The sequence below is a fragment of the Pan paniscus genome, chromosome 1 (assembly GCF_029289425.2).
Source record: "Pan paniscus chromosome 1, NHGRI_mPanPan1-v2.0_pri, whole genome shotgun sequence".
Lineage (NCBI taxonomy): Eukaryota > Metazoa > Chordata > Mammalia > Primates > Hominidae > Pan > Pan paniscus.
The window spans coordinates 12,348,852-12,370,930 of record NC_073249.2 but is presented as its reverse complement, the minus strand read 5'-3'; the positions used below and the strand labels follow the sequence as shown (position 1 = coordinate 12,370,930).

Sequence of the window (22,079 nt, the reverse complement as noted above, 5' to 3'; positions counted from 1 at the left end):
TCAATTTAGAACGTTTATTTTGCCTACATTAAGGACACACCCATGGCACAACCTCAGGAGTTCTTGTCGACATGTGCCCAAGGTGGCAGGGCACAGCTTTGTTTTATACATTTCAGGGAGACATGAGACATCAATCAATATATGTCAGATGTACATTGGTTCAGTCTGGAAAGGCAGGACAACACAAAGTGGGAAGGGGACTTCCAGGTCATAGGTAGGTAAGAGACAACTGTTGCATTCTTTTGAGTTTCTGACTAGCCTTTCACCAAATACGCAATTTACAGGAATAGTCACTTACGCCTAGTCTGGCTTAGTGAAACTATAGGGCAGAGCAAGCAATCAGATGTGCATTTGTCTCACACGAGCAGAGGGATGACTTTGAGTTCTGTCTGTCCTTTGAGATTTTCTTGTGGGCACATTGTGAGGGAGGGAGGTATATAGCTTTTAAAAAATCTTTGTAGCTATCTTATTTAGGAATAGAATGGAAGCCAGGCTCGCTCAATGGAGTTCCCAGCTTTAACCTTCCCTTTGGCTCAGTAATTTTGGGGTCCCAAGTTTTTTTTTTTTTTTGAGATGGAGTCTTACTCTGTTGCCCAGGCTGGAAGAGTGCAGTGGCATGATCTCAGCTCACTGCAACCTCTGTTCCCAGGTTCAAGGGATTCTTCTGCCTCAGCCTCCTTAGTAGCTGGGGCTACAGGTGCACACCACCATGCCTGGCTAATTTTTGCAATTTTAGTAGAGATGGGGTTTCACTATGTTGGCCAGGCTGGTCTTGAACTTCTGACCTCAAGTGATCCACCCATCTTGGCCTCCTGAAGTGCTGGGACTACAGGTGTAATCTGCACTTGACTCCAAGATTTATTTTCCTTACACAATATGAACCCTATGTTATAGGGTGAAGATTAAATATGAGATTGTACACAAGAACTTAGAAATTCATCTGACAGTATATGTAAGCTAAAATCCATTTTTGCATTTAATTTTAGTCCTGTCTACATTTAGGTGCTAGCATAGTTAGCTAGGTAAAAGATGAACTGTCTTTGGATAATTAAGAATGCTTCTGTCCAGGTGAAGTTTAAAAAAAAACAAAACCTTCTAGAGTCCCTGGAACAGGTGGCACAAATTCAGCCAATTGATACCCTCCAGTGTCAAGTCTTACAGAAAGAGACAGCAAATCTCTACCTCAGTGCAGGAAGAAAGGGAGAGCGAGATCTTCCAGGGCTATTGGTTATAATAAAATGACATTCCTTTTTACCTTGTACCTGGTGCCAGGGCCATATCCCACAGATTCAAAATTCAGCTCATTTAGTACAATCCATATGGGTAATCATAACGGTTGTTGACCTATGTGATAAGGCCCCTCAACCATCTGAATGGACTTCCCGCTCAGCCAGGGGACTCTTAAAATGTAACCTGAGGCCGGGTGTGGTGGCTCATGCCTGTAATCCCAGCACTTTGGGAGGCCGAGGCAGGCAGATCACCTGAGGTCAGGAGTTCGAGACCAACTTGGCCAACATGGTGAAACCCCATCTCTACTAAAAATACAAAAATTAGCTGGGCATGGTGGCACACGCCTGTTTAATCCCAGCTACTAGGGAGGCTGAGGCAGGAGAATCACTTGAACCAGGGAGTCGGAGGTTGCAGTCAGCGGAGATCACGCCACTGCACTCCAGCCTGGCGACAGAGCAAGACTCCATCTAAAAAAAAATAGTAACCTGAAAGACTGGTTCAGACCATGAACAAAAGTGAGGGTCTGGGCCATGCCTCATTATACCTCTCCGGCATTAACATCAACACAGACCTTAAGTCTGATAAGAGGCATTTACAATCTATTCTCTCCGTAGCCTGCTACCTGAAGGCTTCCTCTGCACAATAAGAACTTTGGTCTTCACAATCCTTTAACCCAGACATTTGCTTTCTATTGATCCCAGGTCTTTAGATAAACTCAACCAATTGTCAACCAGAAAATTTTTAAATCTACATATAACCTGGAAGGCCCCCCACCCCCACCCTGTGCCTGGCTTCAAGTTGTTCCGTGTTCCTGAACTGAACCAATGTATTTCTTAAATTGTGAACCGAACCAATGTACTTCTTAAATGTATTTGATTGAAGTCTCATGTCTCCCTAAAATGTATAAAACTAAGCTGCACCTCAACCACCTTGGGCACCTGTTCTCAGGACCTCCTGAGGGCTGTGTCATGTGCCAGGGTCACTCATATTTGGCTCTTAATGAATCTCTTCAAATATTTTACAGAGTTTGACTCTTTTTGTCAACAACACTATGAAGGGATTTGAGGGAAGGAAATAGCGGGGCTCACCTTTGTGACAGGGATCTTCTGGGGGAAAACCCGTGGTCACCCCAGTAGACTCCAGAAGTAGTACATCCTTGTTCCAGATCTGGCCCATAGTTTATATTTGCAAGACTCTTGACTAGCAGGACACAAAGAGCCACCTAATGGGTTTGACACAACCACCAAGACCAGAGAATAATGCATAAAGCTGGAATGTCAATTTGCTTCTGCTATACAGTAGGAGTTGGATATTTAGGTTCACTGATCTCCACTTCTATCTATGAAGACAAATCCACAGGGAAAGAAGTCCCAAATCACCAAGAGGTTGTTTGGACCCTAACCTCTAAACAATGGGTTTGTGTTGGATGAGTTTAATGAGAATGAGCTTAATGAGGGGGAAAAAAGCAGGCTAGCAGGCTCTCACCAACTTAAAATAGCAGGTTCTCTCCTACAGAGATAGAGACCCTCGTTAGTCCCAGCCCATCCACAGATATAGTTGTATTAGTTTCCAAGGATTGCTTTAGAGTTTCCGAGGAAGTGCAAAAACTGAGTGGCTTAAAACAACAGAAATTTATTACCTGACAGTTCTGGAAGCAAGAGGTCCCAAATTAAGGTGTAGGCAGAGTACTACTTTTTCTGAAACCTACAAGGGAGAACCCTTTCTTGTCTCTTCCAGATTTGGGTGTCTGCTGGCAATCCTTGGAGTTCCCTGGTTTGCAGGTGCTTCCCTCCAGTCTCCACCTTTGTTGGCAAGTGGCTCTTTTCTCCTCGTGTGTCTCCTCTTCTCATAAGGACACCAGCTATGCTGGATGATGATCTCATAACTAAACTAACCTGCAACAAACCTATCTCCAAATAGGGTCATTAAGGTCATATTCTCTTTTTTTTTTTTTTGAGTCTGAGTATCTCTCTGTCGCCCAGGCTGGAGTGTAGTGGCTCAATCTCCACTCACTGCAACCTTCACCCTGCCAGGTTCAAGCGATTCTCCCACCTCTGCCTCCAGTTGGTGGGATTACAGGCATGTGCCACCACACTCGGCTAACTTTTGTGTTTTTCTTTTTCTTTTCTTTTTTTATTTCTTTTTTTTGAGACGGAGTTTCACTCTTGTTGCTCAGGCTGGAGTGCAATGGCACAATCTCGGCTCACTGCAACCTCCCCCTCCCAGGTTCAAGTGATTCTCCTGCCTCGGCCTGTCGAATAGCTGGGATTACAGGCATGCAACACCACACCCGGCTAATTTTGTATTTTTAGTAGAGACGGCGTTTCTCCATATTGGGCAGGCTGGTCTTGAACACCCGACCTCAGGTGATCTGCCCACCTCAGCCTCCCAAAGTGCTGGGATTACAGATGTGAGCCACCATGCCTGGTTAATTTTTGTATTTTTAGCAGAGATGGGGTTTCACCATATTGCCCAGGCTGGTCTCGAACTCCTGGCCTCAAACGATCCACCAGTCTCGGCCTCCCAAAGTGCTGGGATTGCGGGTGTGAGCCACTGCGCCTGGCCCAAATAGGGTCATATTCTGAAGCACTGGAAGTTAGGGCTTCAACATATCTTTGAGGGGGACACATTGCAACCCATACAGTATTCTTGGAACTGTAAATTGCGTTTTTGTACTAGAAATTCACTGCCCCTTTAGGCACTATGTATTCCTCTAATCTTATTTGTTACTCTTTTACGACTTTAAGAAATACAGAATTTGGTCAGTTTTAGCTGAGAGAGTAAACTTTGATGACTTGCATCAAACAGGGACTGGCACACAACTCCTGGAATTTCCAGTAAGAGAATGTGAATGGGGGACAGTTGCCGACTAGGTGCCTGAAAGATCATTTTTCAAGAAACACGTCAACAAACTTTGAGGGATACATGATAATTAAAAAACTAGCTTCAACCCGGGAGGCAGAGGTTGCAGTGAGCTGAGCCAAGATCGTGCCAGTGCACTCCAGACTGTGCGACAGAGTGAGACTCCGTCTCAAACAAACAAACAACTAGCCCTTATAATCTTTTTTTTTTTTTTTAGACAGGTGCATCTTTACACAGTTAAATTTCACTACTTCTTTTTTTGCAGATAAAAACTCAGGAGTTGAGAAATGAATAAATATAATAATAAATATGAGAAAACCGTCATGATTTATCAAGCCTGGATAAATAATTTAATAAGTTCAGCATAGAAGACCTTGCTTTTTTTTCTTTCCTCTTTTTCTTCTTCTTTTTTTTTTTAACTTATTTATTTCAATAGGTTTTTGGGGAGCAGGTGGTGTTTAGTTACATGAATAAGTTCTTTAGTGGTGATTTGAGAGTTTGGTGCACCCATCACCTAGGCAGTGGACACTGCACCCAATGTGTAGTCGTTTATCCCTCACCCACTCTCACCCTGGCCCTTATAATCTTAAGATTTTTGGCTATTTAGGGCCATCTCATTCCTCCCTCCCTTCTTTGTTGCATTCTCTCTCACCTACTCCATTCCCCCCACCTTCCAAGTAAGACCATCTTTGGTAAGATGGTCTTGGTAAGAATGTGATATGCATTATAATAATTTTTCAAATCTTCAAAATTGAGGTACAATTACATACAATAAAATGAGAATGGCATGCAAATTTGTGCCTTTTTTAAAGCTTAGTAAACGTCATAATTTGGTTATAATTTTTATTTTTCTGGATGCATTTGCTTTTCCTTACATCTACCATGCTCAGCCTTACAGAGATTTTTCTAGATGAATTTGCTTTTTCTCACATCTACCATGCTCGGCCTTACAGAGCTGCCCTTTATTTTAGAATTCCCTAAAGTGCTGTGTTGTACACAGGGAGCTTCTCCTGACTGGAACAACCTTACCTGGCACCACTCTTCCTTCGGGACCCAGATTCTTCTTTGAAACCTTTCCCTGGCCCCTTTGAATACTGCAGCTCTTTTAAAATGTATGTGGTTCTTTTTTACCTGTTCAATTGTTAATCTAACTAGGTTGTGAGTTCCTCCTCCAAGGAGGTGAGGGTGCGATGTAGCTTGTCTGATTTTGCATTCCAAGTGTGTACCCCAATGCCTGACACATAGTAGGTGCTCAATATATGTTTACTGTCAATAAGTTACAATTAACACCCCCATATGGTAATTCAGAGTTTTCATAGCGCGGTCAAACGATGTCATTTAACGCCTACTACAACCCTAAAAAATTCTAATTACTACCATCCTATCATTCTTGTTTGTAGAGTGTGGAGACTGAGAGGTTCACTGCCTTGCCCAGCGCAAGTCAACAGCAAAACGGAACTAAAATTTCAGGCTCGACACCACACAGCGTGTCGAGATCAGCACGAACTTGGCGCTGTGACTTTTCCTTAGAGGGGCCACTTCGACTTACACTTCCGGATCCTGGGCACAGAGACGCGAAAAGCCCCCGCGGGAAACTGGGGAGCGGGACTACATCTCCCAGAGAGCCCCGGGGCTAAACAGCAGGTCATTGGTTGATATTGACAGCCAATGTGGCTGCGAGGAGCTCGTGCAGACCAATCACAGACCGGAAGGGGCGGGACCTCCCACGCCGAGGATAGATTGAGCGCAGAACTAACCGCGCTCTGAAAGGCCCTAAACGTCTGCGGGGCTCATAGCCGGATGTCACGTCGTCCTCCTCTCCGAGTTTTCTCTTGGGCCCTTTTCCGTGCCGTCCCGCGACTCCGCCTCTGGCCGCGCGTGTCTGGCTGCTAGGCCGACACCAAGGACTGGCCGGGTACCCGGGAAGAAAGCACGTGCTCCAGCAGTTGCCGCGCCGCGCGTCTGCCCCTCAGCCCCGCGCCCAGCCCCGAGAGAGGCCCTAGGGCGCTGCGGGCTTTCGGGGTCCGCAGTCCCCCCGCGACGCGAGCCAACGGGAGGCGTCAAAAGACCCGGGCCTTGTGTGGCAGGCTCGCCTGGCGCTAGCTGGCGTGGCCCTTGGCCGTCGTCACCTGTGGAGAGCACGTCTTCTCTGCCGCGCCCTCTGCGCGAGGAGGAGACTCGACAACATGTCACCCGCGCTCCAAGACCTGTCGCAACCCGGTAACGCTGCGACCCCGTCTGCGTGGTTGGGTTGTGTTTCTTAACTCGTGCTGTAGCCTCCTAATCCCTGGGGCGATTCCCTTCTGCGGCGGGAGACGCCCGGCGGTGTTTCCCCGCGTGTGGGCGGCACCTTTAGAACTTAGCGCAGGAGCCCGGAGGGCTACGTGTTTTGCTCCACTCTTTGTCCGACCTTCACCTCTTCCTCCCCAGGCAAACCATCAAAACCTGCAAAAAGCGTCCTCCCCTCGCCCCCGAAACACATTCTTAACGTCACAGTAACTAAACTTTCCAGTTCCACGCAGCATAAACCAGCTGGGCCCTCTGGAAAGTTTTTTTTTTTGCATGGTGTGACGCTTATTCGTAAATATGTATTGCGCACCTACTGCGAGAGAAAGTTCAGGCGCGGAGAGACAGACGAGGAAACTCAGAGAACTATTTAAAACTACTACATGGAACTTTCTATTTTCTGCTTCTACGCACGCTGCTGCAAAACTGCAATATGCATAGACTCACTATGTTAAAATAGATGAGCAGACCCCACCTCCAGATACCGAAATGGGAGGTAGTAATTTCAAGCGATTCTGATGTTGGTGGCCCTGGGATCAACAGTGAGAAAAAGCTAGTTTAGCACGAGAACTGAACGTAATGTTAGCTTTATAACGAGCTCTAGATCTCTAAGATCATGCCTGGTTATAATTTGTGGACAAATACACCCGTAAAAACGGGTGAGGAGATGTAGAAACGAGAATTAGTGATAACTACAAAACAGTAAATATCCTATGACTTAGTGGGGATGTTTAGCTTCAGGAAGAGGGGGAATACTAAATTCGTAACGCACAAGGAAATTTATCAGAGGTTAACCGGTGACTCTATTGATTCTTGGGTTCTGATAACGGGACTGATATAATTGTTCTTGAAACTAGTGGAACTGTGGCTGAGAAACACATCACTGCTGTTATTAAATAAGATATAAACTTCCCTATGAGAGGTTTATATCTTATTTAATATATTAAATAAGATGTAATGAGGTTACATCTTATTTATATTTAATATTTAATTTATTTAATAAATAAGATGTAAACCTCCCTATAAGAGATTTATATCTTATTTAATAAATGATCATAGGGAGATCATATTTATTTGGAAAACATCTTTTACTCATGATTTCTGGCCTCCCCCTTCCCATTTAATTTAAACAAGTAAAGTTATTTCCCTTTCATCTGAATTTAGGTGTCATTATCAGGAGCAAAATGCCACTGAAGACTTAAAATACTGTGAATAGTGAGTGATTAAAAAAAAAAAATGAAAGGAAAATTGTTGAATGTTTGAATCTAGCCTAGTCCCCTCACCCCCAAGGCTGGCTTCTAGAGTTGAGCACTGAGTGGAGTTTAACCAAGTCTAGGGCCTCTGAAGTTCTGAATCAGGCCATTGCGCCTGGAAAAGACCTTAGATGTAGTCCAGCTTCTGTCTATGTGAGCAACTTTTATTGGGATTAGAATCAGGTTTTAACTTCCTAATAACCCTTAGTAATTCTGGCGTACAATCTTAATGAAATTTTAATGGAGAGCTGGGAATTCCTGATTCTCAAGGTTGGGCCTTAAAACTAAATGTGACTTCAGACCATGGTTGTGTGCCCTGGGGAAGGAGGATGGTGGGCTAGCAAATACGTCTTGGGAGAAAATTTTAACTACAGCTTCTAAAGGTTTCTTGGTTTCATCCTTGCTTAGAACTGTGAGTGTTATTTGGAACTCAATTGATGAGTGATTAATGAAGGAATGAATAATCCAGTGAATTGGTATCAGTTGATGAGTGATTAATGAAGGAATGAATAATCCAGTGAATTGGTATCAGCCTAATTCTTCTCCGGCTTATTAAAATCAAAGGGGGAAATACTATATATTAAAAATGGAATACTGCACAAGCAAAGAGATGCCCCCAAAGAAGCTGGGCGCGGTGGCTCATATCTGTAATCCCAGCACTTTGGGAGGCCGAGGCGTGCGGGTCCCCTGAGGTCAGGAGTTCGAGACCAGCCTGGCCAACATGGTGAAACCCCATCTGTACTAAAAATACAAAAATTAGCTGGGTTTATAGTGAGCGCCTATAACCCCAGCTACTCAGGAGGCTGAGGCAGGAGAATCGCTTGAACCCTGGAGGCTGAGGTTGCAGTGAGCCGAGATCGTGCCACTGCACTCCAGCCTGGGTGAGAGAGTGAGACTTAGTCTCCAAAAAAAAAAAAAAAAAAAAAAAAAAACCAAAAAAAGCAAAGTGTAGCAAGTCTGTGCAAACTAGAAATTAGAGATCCAAAAATGAAAGAGAGAAGTATCTTGCAAGTGACTTGTAGGGCAGTAGTCAGATTGTTTTTAATAAAGCAAAGAAAGAACAGTGCTGAGAAAGCCCTGGGATCATTTGATTATAATGCAGAAAATAAAAATGTGCTTTTGCTGTATGTGTTCCCCATTTAGCACAGTGGAAAGAGGGGTCCTAAGTAAGTCAGATCTACTTGGGGTCATTTTGCCTTCAGAGCAGATGTGTTCTTGACACTGCAATTTATAACTTACATGTACATATTAGGAATTTATTTGTTTAGGCCTTCATCTTGTCATTCTTTAGGCTAGTTCTTAAAGGTGGTACTAGCTGATCTACCCCCCTCCAAATCGACTAGGGCTTTAACCACTTATACCTATGTTTATTCTTTGGAACACTTGCTGTGAATCAGAGTATTGTTAGCTAGAAAATAAGATGTTAATGGCAGGGAAAAACCCCCACAAAATATATTGGCTAAATCCACTCAAAACTGGAGAAAATACTGTGTGATCTCTTAGGCTCACTAGCCAAGGATGTTCCTTGGGACTCTCCTCTGCACTCCGGTTATTTACATATATACATTAAACATAAAAATATTTCTGAAATAGTGTTATAACTAGTCAGCTAAATGAAGGAACTGCAAAACTATATTCTTATATTTACTGTGAAAGATAATCAGAAAGAATCTGCTTTATTTAGAACTTGACTAGTCAGTAGTTAAGTATACAGAATGTTCTAGACCTAATGAGCTGAATACAGATAAATACAATTTTGGTGTTCTTCATGGAAGAGTGACATTTCAGTAGATCCCCACTCTGCCAGGGGAAGGAATTGTCAAGGTGACTTATTCTTTTGAGCAAGTTCTGATAGTAATTGGAAACTGGTGAATTAGAATGGTAATTAAAGCCAGTGAAAAATGACCACCTACTGGAAAAACTGGAGGAATACAGAAGGCTAAAAATAGTGAACACTTAATACCAACAGATTTTCTGAAGGAAGCCTTCTTAGTTTCTCTAAATGGGAAATCTTACATTATCCTCTAAAGGAAAAATAAGCAAGTAGATGAGGAAGCAATGTTTTTTTTTTCCCCCCTTTTTCTTGAGACAGTCTCACTCTGTTGCCCAAGCTGAGTGCAGTGGCGTGATCACGGTTCACTGCAGCCTCGACTTCCCAGGCTCAAACAGTTTTCTTGCCTCAGCCTTACTAGTAGCTGGGACTACAGGTGCATACCACCAGGCTTGGCTAATTTTTGTTTTTTTTTTTTGTAGAGATGAGGCCACTGTGTTGCCCAGGCTGTTTTCGAACTCGTGGACTCAGTGATCCACCTACTTCGGTCTCCCAAAGTGTTGGGATTACAAGTGTGAACCACCACACCCAGCCCAAGTAATGGATTTTTAAGGGCCTCAGTTGCATAGGAGTTTTTTATTCAGGCCGCAAAATTCCTGTGTTTTATTATATATTCCTTTTTATCTGTATTTTCCATTCACAATTCTCTTGTTTCCATAGACCGCCTTTTTCACATATATCCATATATTTATACATTTTGTTGTAAACTCTAGTCTATAGGTATTTTTAATTCACATTGTATATTACATTCTGGAATGTACAAGGAACTAACACAAATCAATAAGAAAACAAATTAGCTTTAGACATTGAAGAATCTCCCCCAACCCATCGTCTATTATTTTTGTCTATGGTGACTTTCGTTTAACAGAAATCCTTGGTTTTTATGTAATCAAATTCATTGTTTTTTTTTTAATTAAGAGGTTGGTCTTTTTGAGTCTTAAGAAGTTCCTTTTCATTCGAAGTCATAAAGTTCTTCCCAATAAATTATACAATAAGTTTGTCAGGTTTCTGAAAAACCAAAGCAGATGTTTTTAAAAAGCTTTTGATCTCTTGCCTATACGGTGGCTCAACAAACAAGATACCAGAATTTGCATGTGTGGGGCTGGGTTGTTTTGTGGTAAATAATGAACTGTCTTAAAGTCCAAAAACAAAGCTTATTATTTCTGGATTGAAAAAGGAATACAGTAAGGGCCCCATGGAAAAGTACTAAGACTTTTTATGAAAATGAGAGGAGGGGTGGAGGCACTCTTGAGTGGTTAGATTTGCTAAACTTGTGTGCACTCGCTCAGTGGAGGAGATAGGAAGAAGGACATGTAAATAATAGGATATTGATTGATATTGATTAATCATTTTGCCGATGCCAAAGGACATAATTCACTGTCTGTGGAAAAGATTGCCTTTTTTCCCCTAGAAAGTTTGAATACCTTTTAAATGTGAAATTTCATGTGCATGACCTATTTCCCCACTGCCACACCTCATGCTCACACTAGGCTTATGATTCAGTCACCCACTTAAGTTCACGTGATGTCATTTCAGGGAGAATTGCAGCTACATCCTTTTGAGAAGAAAGCGATTCAGTTGGGCATGTAGGTTAGTCTTTAGTTCTTAGTCTTCTCATTCCTCGTGTGAAATTATCTACATTTAACAGCTTTCACTGAGTATTTTCTTCTTTCACTCGACTGTTAGAAGACATTTCCAAACCTGCAAATATGCCATTCCTGCCCCAACATGACCAACTGAGAGCTTCAGGCTTTACATGATTTTTCACAGCCCACTGAGCTTTGTAATATATAGAACACAATCTTTAGAGCTTCAGTCCTCGCTGTGCTATAATACCAACATAATAAGAGTAGCTAGTATTTATCAGATGTTTACTATACATCAAACACCAATGTCTCATTTCATGACTTGTGTGACTTAAGAGGTCCAGTTCTTAACACATGGTCTCATTTTAGTATCACAGTTCTGATGATGAAGGCAGGGCTGATGTTTCCTCATCTTGCTGAAGCATGGAGAGGACTTGTCTAAAATCCCATAGCTACTAAGGGGAGCTGGGGCTAAAACCCAGATTTCTTGGGTTTTCACACCCTGCTACTATTAGCTTAAGCCTATCAAATTCTGAGTGCTTATTGGCTGATAGGATAGTCACGTCATGGAGTGCCTAAATTAACACTACATGTGAATTTACCGTGTCAACTATAGCTTGAAATGGCGCCCACTGCCTGATGCCTACCAGTCTTTCTATTATACATGCTTCATTAAGCCCTACCTTTTCTCCACGTTTCCCAAGAAGTGATTTTCTTTGGTTCTTGAAGTACTTTTGTACAGATCATTGGAACTTAACTTCGTTCCTTTATCAGGAAGTGTTTTATCTCACCTGCAAGTTCAGTAAACACAATTAGCAAGTGAGGTGGCTTTGGAAAGGAATAGTACACCCTGAAAGAAACATAGTGCCCAGAAACTAGATATTGGATATTGCAAATTTTTCTTTTAGGTTACTAGAGCCACCTTCCTGAAGCCCACTTGGAGAAAGTCACTCAAAATAGTTCTGTGGCCACCATTTAGCCCCAGTTCCCATATTGTATACTTGAGACTCTGGACAGTAAGGCAAGGCAGGGTTGTAAGTTTGCACCCAATACCAGCTTACAAATATTCTTACATTACTGGTTTGGGTTTTAAATTATCTTTGCCTCTTCTTTCTCATCTTCCCTCAGTTTTTTGTCATTTCAATTAAAGAAATATTTGCCAAGTACTGACCTTAGTGTTGCTAGGCATGAGTTCCAAGGAGCTCAGATAGCTTAGAACCAGCCCCATTTGACTTGAGCTTTTCTCACCTCTTAGCACAGAAGGAATGGGTTGGCGTCATTATGGTTTGTTTTGAGTAACATGTATTCACTCTGATATGCTATAGGGAGTTGTTGAAGGTGTTTGAGCAGGGGAAGCAACTGGTTTAAAATTGTTCTATAGGAAGATTAATCTGGTGTGGTGCACAGGATGGATTAGAACACAGGGCGACTGGGTATGGTGGTGATCTCTTACCTTTGTAGGACACTTGATAGTTTACAAGGCACTTCCATAGATGTATGATCTCATTTGCATGGATGCAAACTAGAGCTCAGAGAGGATTGGTGATAGCTGGCCTGTGTAGTAAGGGCTTGAAGAAAGGGGTTGTCACAGGGCGAGGAAGGTGGGACCATTGTGCATGGCATTTTAGAGGCCAAATCTATAAGGCTTGGGATCTAAGTAGATGTTGGTTATCAGGGAGAATAAGGAGTCAGATAATACTGAGATTTTATGGTTAGTCTTCTGGGAAGGGTGTTGCCATTTACAGAAATCAGGAGATGAGACAGAGAATATATGCAAGTTTGGTTTTGAATATTAGATTGAGGGGCAGGTGGGTAGTTGAGGTAGCCATATCCAGTGGACAGTTTAAAAGCTGGGTCTAAGATTGGGGCCAGGTGTTTTTGATATTTAGAAGGTCATTGGTGACTTTAGAAAGTAATTTCAGGAGAGTGGTGGAGGAGGAAGCCATGTCAGAAGGATAAGAAATCGGTGGTTGCTGAGGTGGAACTGTGGGAGTGGGAAGGGCTAGATGAGGGAGCAGTGGGAGGTGTTGGTCATCATGCGCTTTTCCTTAGGTACAGAAAGAAGGGAAATAGAGTGAGCCAGACTGCAAGAGGATTTTGAGGTGGAGAGGGTGTGAGTTTGAGGAGCCTCCAACAGAAAACTTCTTTGTACGGGATTAGGTGAAATCACTTGTGGAGTGAGGAGGAAAAGGATTTGGTGCTAAAAAAAAAAAGTAGAAATTGGGAGAGTAGATGTTGGAAGTATTGAGGGAGGTCAAGAAAAGGTGAACCAAAGAAGGCTGAACGTTGCAAGTTTTCGGTGACTCCAGTCAGCATAGTTTTGTGGCTTTCCAGTAGGTCATAGAAACCAGAAAGCAGGATTAGAAGGAGTAAGCATTGGGCCCTTTTCTGGACTGGGAATTAGAAGTCAAGGAGCATGGGGAGAGTTGAGAAGCTCAAGGGTGTTAGCCAGTTATTATTTCATAGTTGGGCAGAGGTGAGTAAAACTCTGTTTGCACGCCATTATTAGTTCTGGCAATAGGTGAGGGAGAAGGTCAAAGCTAATATTTTAAAGAATAGTTTGGAATTATTGATGGTTTTCAATTATCTCTGCTAAATCATTTTATTTAGGGAGTATCTGCACAGAATTAACAAGGAAAGAGAGCAAAGTCTTGTATCACTGGCCCATTATTGCCTGTTTTCCTCATCTGTAAAACAGGAGTAGTGTAGCCTACCTTCACCTTGGTTTTGTGCTTCACTGGGGATTTTGTGCTGTGTGCAATCTTGTATTAGGCATTGTCACGACTTAATGACCCTTTTGGGCAGCGTTTTCCTATATAGAGTTATGAGTGCATCTTTTATAAACTCCATTTACTCCTTATTGGAGATTATTATAAATTTCTCTAAAGCTCCTCCCTCACACATCTTTTTCACCTTTCATTCTTTCAAGTCAAACTTTCACTTTCTTTAAAGAAGGTCTGAAGAAAACCCTGCGGGATGAGATCGATGCCATTCTGCAGAAGAGGATTATGGTGCTGGATGGAGGGATGGGGACCATGATCCAGCGGGAGAAGCTAAACGAAGAACACTTCCGAGGTCAGGAATTTAAAGATCATGCCAGGCCGCTGAAAGGCAACAATGACATTTTAAGTATAACTCAGCCCGATGTCATTTACCAAATCCATAAGGTAAAGTATTCCCAGGTTCCCATGTGTGTTCATTCTGTTATTCTGCAAGCTGTTTCATGTATCAGGTCAGGCTGCTATGCCGAGTGCTCCGGAGAATAAAGAATAAAGAGGCAATTTATTCAGAAAGCAGATTTTGGACATCAAATAAAAGTTATGTACTGTGTTGAGCACTCAGGATAAGGGAATGAGGTAGGTAGGTTTTCTGCCCTTGAGGCATGTAAACTCTAGTGAAAAACTATGAGATTCTGGACAAATAAGGGTTTTCACACTAGTGAGTGTGAGAAAACTATCTTATTTAAGTTACTGCAACAGCCCTGATGAAGAAATGCTTAAAGGTGGTATCTTAGCTTTGGCTGCTATATTACCTGTTACCATAGACTGGGTTATACAAGCACACATTTATTTCTCACAGTTCTGGAAGCTGGAAGTCCACAAAGTGCCAGCAGATCCCGTGTCTGGTGAGGGCCCTCTTGTTTATAGATAGCTGTCTTTGTATCTACATGACGGAGAGCAGAGAGAGAACAAAAAACTCCCATATTTGTGCTTATAAGGGCACTGCTGTGGTCTCAATGTTTGTGTCCCCGTGAGATTCATATGTAAAATCCTAATGCCTAGTGTGATGGTATTAGGAGGTGCCCTTATAAAAGAGGCTCAAGGGCGCTTATTCACCCCTTCCACCATGTGAAGATACAGTGAGAAGATGCTGTCTATGAACTAGAAAGCTGGCGCTCACCCATTATAAAATTCTAAGATACAATTATCATTCATGTATTTTGTATTTTAGTCTAGTTTTCTATACTTGGAGTTTAAAAAATTAAATTGGGATTACATTGCTTCGTACTGTCTTATAATTTGCATTTTTTACTTATATACCATGAGTATTAAATATTCTGAAACATGGTTTTAATAACTTCATAATCTATTCTATGTATATATCATCATTTATTTAACTAATCTCCTTATTCCTAGGCATTAAGTTTATTTTCAATTTTTCTTGTTCTTTTAAAAAAAACTTAAATTAGTTCTTATAAAACAAATCTCGTAGATAATACATTCCCATTTGACCATACTCTAAATTGCTATTTTTTCCCCAGAGATAACCACTGATATTAGTTGGTGTGTGTCGTCCCAGATTCCTTTGTTAGGCATTTTCATATATGTGTATGTGTGTATACGTGAGTGAATATATATATGTAGAAAACTCGTAGTACTCTGTATGTTTTTTTAATTTAATGGTGTCATGCTTTACATATCATTCTATTTTTTTTTTACTTAACAATACTTTGCAGAATCTTTCCATGTCAGTATTTGTAGATATACAGTTTTTTTTTTTTTGCTGTCACATGGCATGTAATAAAGTGGATATATTTTAGTTTATTTAGCTGTTTCCCTATTGGTAGATATTTAGGATGTTTGTTATTGTTACTATAAATGTGCGTATCTTGGTTTTTATCTCCCAGTGCTTCTGCAACCATTGTCCATCGACTTAAGAGGGGTTGGGTTTATTCAGTATTGGAAAATCAAGGGGGTCAAGGGATTCCAGGTTGCTAGTCAGATTGAGGTTGAGACGATCCAAGGAGTGGAGCCAGGGAGACGAGTTTCGAAGAGAGCACAAAGGAGCATCAAGATCTTCATGGTTTCAGTAGGGATGTGATGCTTGTTCAGAGAGACTAGGAGATGTAGACTAAAAATTGTGGTCAGAGGTTGAGATCTCTGAGATGGTATACTTCTCGGTGGGCATCAGGTTCTGCCAAAGCAGGAAGAAGATAAGGGAACAGAACTACCGTTTGTTGAGTGCCCATTGTGTGCCAGACATTTGATGCATTATCTTTTTGGTGTTGTTTTGTTGAGACAAGGTCTCACTCTGTCACTCAGGCTGGAGTGCAGTGGTGCCACCGTGGCTCACTCTAGCCCACTGTGGCTCACTTGAACCTCTGGGCCCAAGCAGTCCTCCTGCCTTAGCCTTCCGAGTAGCTGGGACTACGGGCATGTGCCACCATGCCTGGCTAATTTTTCGTGTTGTTTTGGTTAGAGACAGGGTCTTTCTATGTTGCACAGACTGATCTTGAACTCCTGGCCTCAAGCAGTCCTCTCACCTTGGCTTCCCAAAGTGCTATGATTACAGGCGTGAGCCACCATGCCTGGCTGATGTGTTACCTTATATTAGCATATAGCTACCCTGTGAAGTAGGGTTATAATATTTTTGAATGAGGAGACTGAGACTCAGAGAGTTTAAGGGACTTGATTAAGTTCTTATAACCTTAGCATGTTAACATTGTCTGAATTCAAGTTTCGTTGTTTATTTATTCATACCCCTGCCTTTCTGTGAAATCCTTACACCTTTTTGCATCTCTACCTTCTAATGCAGTGCCTTACTCTTAGTAAATGGTCAAAAGGTAGCTGCTGATAATGGTGGTAATGAAAGGGCATGTTTATTCTGGGGGCACAAGAAACTCTAAAGCTCATAATTGACATTATAATCTCTTGTTGCAGGAATACTTGCTGGCTGGGGCAGATATCATTGAAACAAATACTTTTAGCAGCACTAGTATTGCCCAAGCTGACTATGGCCTTGAACACTTGGTAAGAATTCCATTGTTCCATGTGTCTAAGATGCTTACGAGCGTTTGCTGCATTGGTAGTTGCTAGTGAGTAAAGCACTGGAAGCTGCAGAGTCAAGCTAATGCCTAGTTATCTGTTGTTTATTATGAGACAGGGAAAATGGTGTGAATCCTTCCTGCTTGTGAACACAGTGGCCCATTCATTTTCCAACTGGCTTCTTTTATGGGCAAGTAATAATCAAATCTAAATGATAATTATGCAGTAGCTGTTGATAAAGGCATAATCATTGGCCGTATGCACACAGTATTGTGAGGCCTTTTTAAGTATTAGATGGCAGCCTTGGTTTCTTTCTTTTTTAAAAATTGTGATTAAATACACATAAAATTTATCATAATTATTTTTAAGTGTACACTTGAGTGGCATTAAGTACATTCACAGTATTGTGCTATCATCACCACTGTCCATTTCCAGAACTTTCTCATTTTCCAAAACTGAAACTCTGTACCCATTAAACAATACCTTCCCATTCTACCCCCAACTCCAGCCCCAGCATACTCTATTCTACTTTCTGTCTCTATGAATTTGACTATTCTAGGTACCTTAGATATGTTGAATCATATAGTATTTGGCCTTTTGTGACTAGTTTGTTTCACTTAATGTAATGTCCTCAAGGTTCATCCATGTTGTAGTATGTATCAGAATTTCCTTCCTTTTTAAGGTTGAATAATATACCATTGTGTGTATATACCACGTTTTGCTTATTCATCTGTTGATCATTTGGGTTGCTTCTACCTTTCGGCTATTGTGAATATGCAATGTTGCTATATACATGTGTATACAAACATCTATTCAAGTCCCCACATTCAATTTTTTGTATATATACACAGAAGTTGAATTGTTAGATAATATGGTAATTCTGTTTAATTTTTTGAGGAACTGCCATACTGCTTTTCAGAGTGGCTGTACCTTTTTTTTTTGAGGCAGGGTCTTGCTCTGTCACCCAGGCTGGAGTGCAGTGGAGTGATCTCAGCTCACTGCAACCTCCGCCTCCTGGGTTCAAGTGTTTCTCCTGCTTTAGCCCTCCAAGTAGCTGGGGCTACAGGCTTGCTCTACCATGCCCTGCTAATTTTTGTATTTTTTGTAGAGACAGGGTTTTGCCATGTTGCCCAGGCTGGTCTCCAATTCCTGAACTTAGGTAATCTGCCCACCTCGGCCTCCCAAAGTGCTGGGATTACAGGTGTGAGCCACCGCGCCTGGCCGGCTGTACCATTTTATATTCCCACTAACAGTGAACAAGAGTGTCAGTATTTCCACATCCTCACCACCATTTATTTTCTATTTTTTTAAATAGTAGTCATCCTAATGATACTATTGGCAGATTTGATTTCCTTTTAATCGACATGATGCTTCCATATTTAAATTTTATAAAACCTTGATGATAGAAATATATGGTAGATGCTAATGTCCCCATTTTTGTTTGGGATGTTTCCAGACACATTACTCTGTTTTCATGTAAGCAGTGTTTTCCAGTTACTTTTGTGTTATTTTAGAGCAGAAGTTGGCCAACGTTTTTTAATAAAGGGCCAGATAGTACATATTTCAGCTTTGTTAGCTACAGACAGTCTTTTGCAACTGCTCAACTCCATCATGTAGTGTGGAAGCAGCTATAGACATTATATAAATAATGTAAAACTATTTACAAAAACAGGCAGTGGACCCAACTTGCCCTATGAGCCAGAGTTTGCCAATACCTATTTAGGATATTCTGGTTGTTAAATTCCTGGATGTGGTTATTCAAGACACATAGGATCTTAGGAATTCAAAGGAACTTGAAAATCACAAGTCTAGTTTCTCCTGACTTGGTCTGTGGAAGAGCTTCTGGAGGGCCGTGAACCTCCTTAAATCACAGGCAACACTGTGTGTGTATGTGCATATTTGCTTTTTATTTCCTGGTAAGAGGGTTCATAGTCCTTTATCAAATTCTCAGGTGGTTAATAATATGCAAAAAGTTCAGAATTACTGATCCCAACTGTTGTACATGAATCAAGGCCTGGAAAAGTTGCTGTGGGAACTGCCTGGCAGGCAGTGACAGACTAGTGCTTGAACCTGCGTGTTTTGCCTCTTAAGCCTATGCTCTTTCCATTGCTTTATTTTTTTCTTAATTCTCAGAATATTTAACTACATAAGTTATTCTCTGACATGCTAGATGTCTAGGGATTACCCTTTTTACTGGCTAGCTCATGGTTTGGGAGGAGAACCTAAAAGCAGTTCCCAAGGACTCTTGTCTTTCCTTGCTGCCTTTCAAGTCTGGAGCTGATATGCCTGCTTGGCTAAGATTTCACTCAGACCTCAGATTAATTCACTCTACATTTTGTTACTGAAGAAAACTGAGTATTAGATGGTCATGAATCCATTATTTATTGTGTGGAGGAAAAGAAGGACAAGCTAACATTTGTGGTTGATATGTTAGGCCTACCGGATGAACATGTGCTCTGCAGGAGTGGCCAGAAAAGCTGCCGAGGAGGTAACTCTCCAGACAGGTAGGGAATGTTCTTCTCTTTTTTTGCACACGTGGTTCCTTTGATACCGTCAGCTATAATGTGCTGTCCTTATTGCAGTTTTTCCTTATGTGGCCTTTGGCTTATGAGCAACACTGCAGAGACTGTATTTTACATGTTTGTAGATTACTTCTCTGCAGTTTCATAATCAAGCACTCAACATCTTTGAATTGATGCCAACTCTGTGGTCCTTGGGCTCGGAATTTGCTCTTTCACCCTGGGTTAGCCTGACTTTGTAGCTAGGCCCCTGACTTCCTTGTGTATTTAGAGCTGAAATAATTTATGTCTCTTTGGAAGCACATCATCATGTCATTAAAAGTAACAGCTGGCTGTTTTGATGATCTTGGCTATTATTAGGATATTTGATCTCATTTTTTTAAAGCCACCCTCATTCCCATGATTGGCTGATATAGGTAGAGATATTGCCTTTCAAGCATTTTCCCTTTATACTATTGATGTCCTTGAAGGCTCTGTGAAGCACACAAAAAAGTGTGGCATTAGATTCAGTCCTGCTGGGACTTGAAAAGTGGCTCCTGAAATAACTAGCCTCCTGGCTGGATGCCATCAGAACACTTGGGCACCAGCTGGTAGGAGGCTTTGAGGGAGGGAAAGGAATATAAGAAATATATGGAGCCCCTTAAGATTTGGAAACGTGAAGTTACTGCCAACAGGAAAGCAGAATTGCTGTGAAGTTATACACAGCATACTAATGAAGACCAAAGCAGGAACTCTGTTTCTAAGAGATAATGTTTAAATTCATGGAAATGCATAGACTGTTACTCCAACAGAGTCACAGGTCAGAGGACACTGAACCAGCTAAAGCAGGGAGAGAGAAGGACATTTTTCTTATACCCACGTTATTGGTTAGCTTTGGGGATGCAAAAGAATATTTGGGCCTGTAACCTGTTCAAAAGCTGGTTTATCAATTAGCTGATAGTCCTCTCCAGTTAAATTACAAAGCATAGCCCAGGTTATTGAGTGGCTAAAGTCATCAAAGGTAATGAGCAGTACAACCCTGGCTTCTTTAGGAATGAACACAACTTGCTACACCATTTTTAGAAGCACCTGGACTTCAGGCCAGAGGAAAAGTTGTTAAAGAAAGATTTGCTCTGCTTCATACTTCAATTTCAGGCTTTATAATCGTTAATCCTGATTTAGTATTTCCTCCTAGTGAAGGGCCTGCAGTATGGTACTAGAGAGCATTTCAAGTTAAATGCTACTGTAAGGTGATTTTGCAGAACTTACGTTAAGTTCAAAACCTTCAGGGCTTCATAAAAATAGGAAGAGAGGGAATTTGTCCAAACACAGCTGTGGTGATAGAAAAGGATTACTTACTGAAATGTTTTAGTTAGTTGTGTGAGAATTGAGAGTTTTGGGGACTGGTTTCGTGATGATATGTGTATATCTCCTATATGGCATAATTTCCTTAGTGGGATCTGGGGCAGCCCCATGATCAAATATATGTAAGCAGAATCTATGAATCATCTAAGTTGGATAAAGACTATAAATAGTCTCTTGTTAGTTTAGGAGAGGTCAAGTTTTATTGTCAAACTGAGAAAAAAGTTTGGGCTTTTAGAGCTTTTTGGATTTCAGAGTTGTGGACAAAAGATTATAGACCTGTGTTCCAGAAAAAAATCTTATTGGCTATTCATTCACGACAAAAAATGTTCAGCCACTTAGAGATTTCACACTTGTTTTTCTTTTCCCAAAGGAATTAAGAGGTTTGTGGCAGGGGCTCTGGGTCCGACTAATAAGACACTCTCTGTGTCCCCATCTGTGGAAAGACCGGATTATAGGAACATCAGTGAGTATTTACCATATATAATCATTGATCTTGGGGAAGTACTCTGTGCTTCAGTAAGCTATAGATCTGTAAAATGGAACCAATAACAGGATCTACCTTAGAGTTACTGTGATTTAATCCATGTAAAAGGTGTACAGCAGTGCCTGGAATATAGTAGACATCTAAATAGAAAGTTAGCTATGATGATTATTATTATTTGAACTTGCTTTCAAATATATATGATGGTGTGTTAATGCTGCTTTGTCAGCTGTGGAAATAAAACCAACTAAAAGCTGTAAACTCAGAAGTTGAACAAATTTGGTTACTAGGTTTGTGGTCTATTATAAAATAGCACACAATATCCTCATTTATCAGAAGGCAGTCCAAACTATCTAGACATCTGTATTAGTCCATTTTCACACTGCTAATAAAGACATACAAGACTGGACAATTTACAGAAGAAAGAGAGGTTTAATGGACTTACAGTTCCATGTGGCTGGGAAGCCTCACAATCATGGCAGAAGGCAAGGAGGAGCAAGTCACGTCTTACATGGATGGTAGCAGGCAAAGAGAAAGCTTGTACAGGGAAACTCCCCCTTATATAACCATCAGATCTCGTGAGACTTATTCACTCTTATAAGAACAGCACAGGAAAGACCTGCCCCCATGATTCAATTACCCTCACCAGGTCCCTCTCACAACACGCGGGAATTCAAGATGAGATTTGGGTGGGGACACAGCCAAACCATATCAACATGTTAGCATTATACATGTTATAAACTACCATATATAAACATACTTATATTGAGATCTGACAAAACATCCAAGTATCTAGGTCAATTTCTAAGCATCAAGACTATAGAAAACAAAAAGCATTAAAATATCAGAGCTGAATAGTCATGATACCATGTCTGGTAGTGCAGTGGGTGGAGATGATGAGATCAAGCAAATATGGTTTGTA

At 41.4% G+C, this 22,079-nt stretch overlaps 1 protein-coding gene across 2 annotated transcripts in view; it reads left to right on the top strand.

The window, feature by feature from the left end:
* The first annotated feature begins 5,740 nt into the window (after nucleotides 1-5,740).
* MTR (5-methyltetrahydrofolate-homocysteine methyltransferase) overlaps nucleotides 5,741-22,079 on the top strand; it is a 111,793-nt gene continuing 95,454 nt past the window's right edge. The window contains exons 1-5 of one of the 2 annotated variants that reach the window (XM_034949526.3): nucleotides 5,741-6,312; nucleotides 14,004-14,215; nucleotides 16,709-16,798; nucleotides 19,248-19,317; nucleotides 21,047-21,139. In XM_034949526.3, the coding sequence (XP_034805417.3) occupies nucleotides 6,279-6,312; nucleotides 14,004-14,215; nucleotides 16,709-16,798; nucleotides 19,248-19,317; nucleotides 21,047-21,139 (499 nt within the window). In that variant the 5' untranslated portion in view covers nucleotides 5,741-6,278. Of the gene's footprint in view, nucleotides 6,313-14,000; nucleotides 14,216-16,708; nucleotides 16,799-19,247; nucleotides 19,318-21,046; nucleotides 21,140-22,079 lie in introns of both variants that reach the window. The other variant, XM_014343488.5, reaches the window with a different exon arrangement.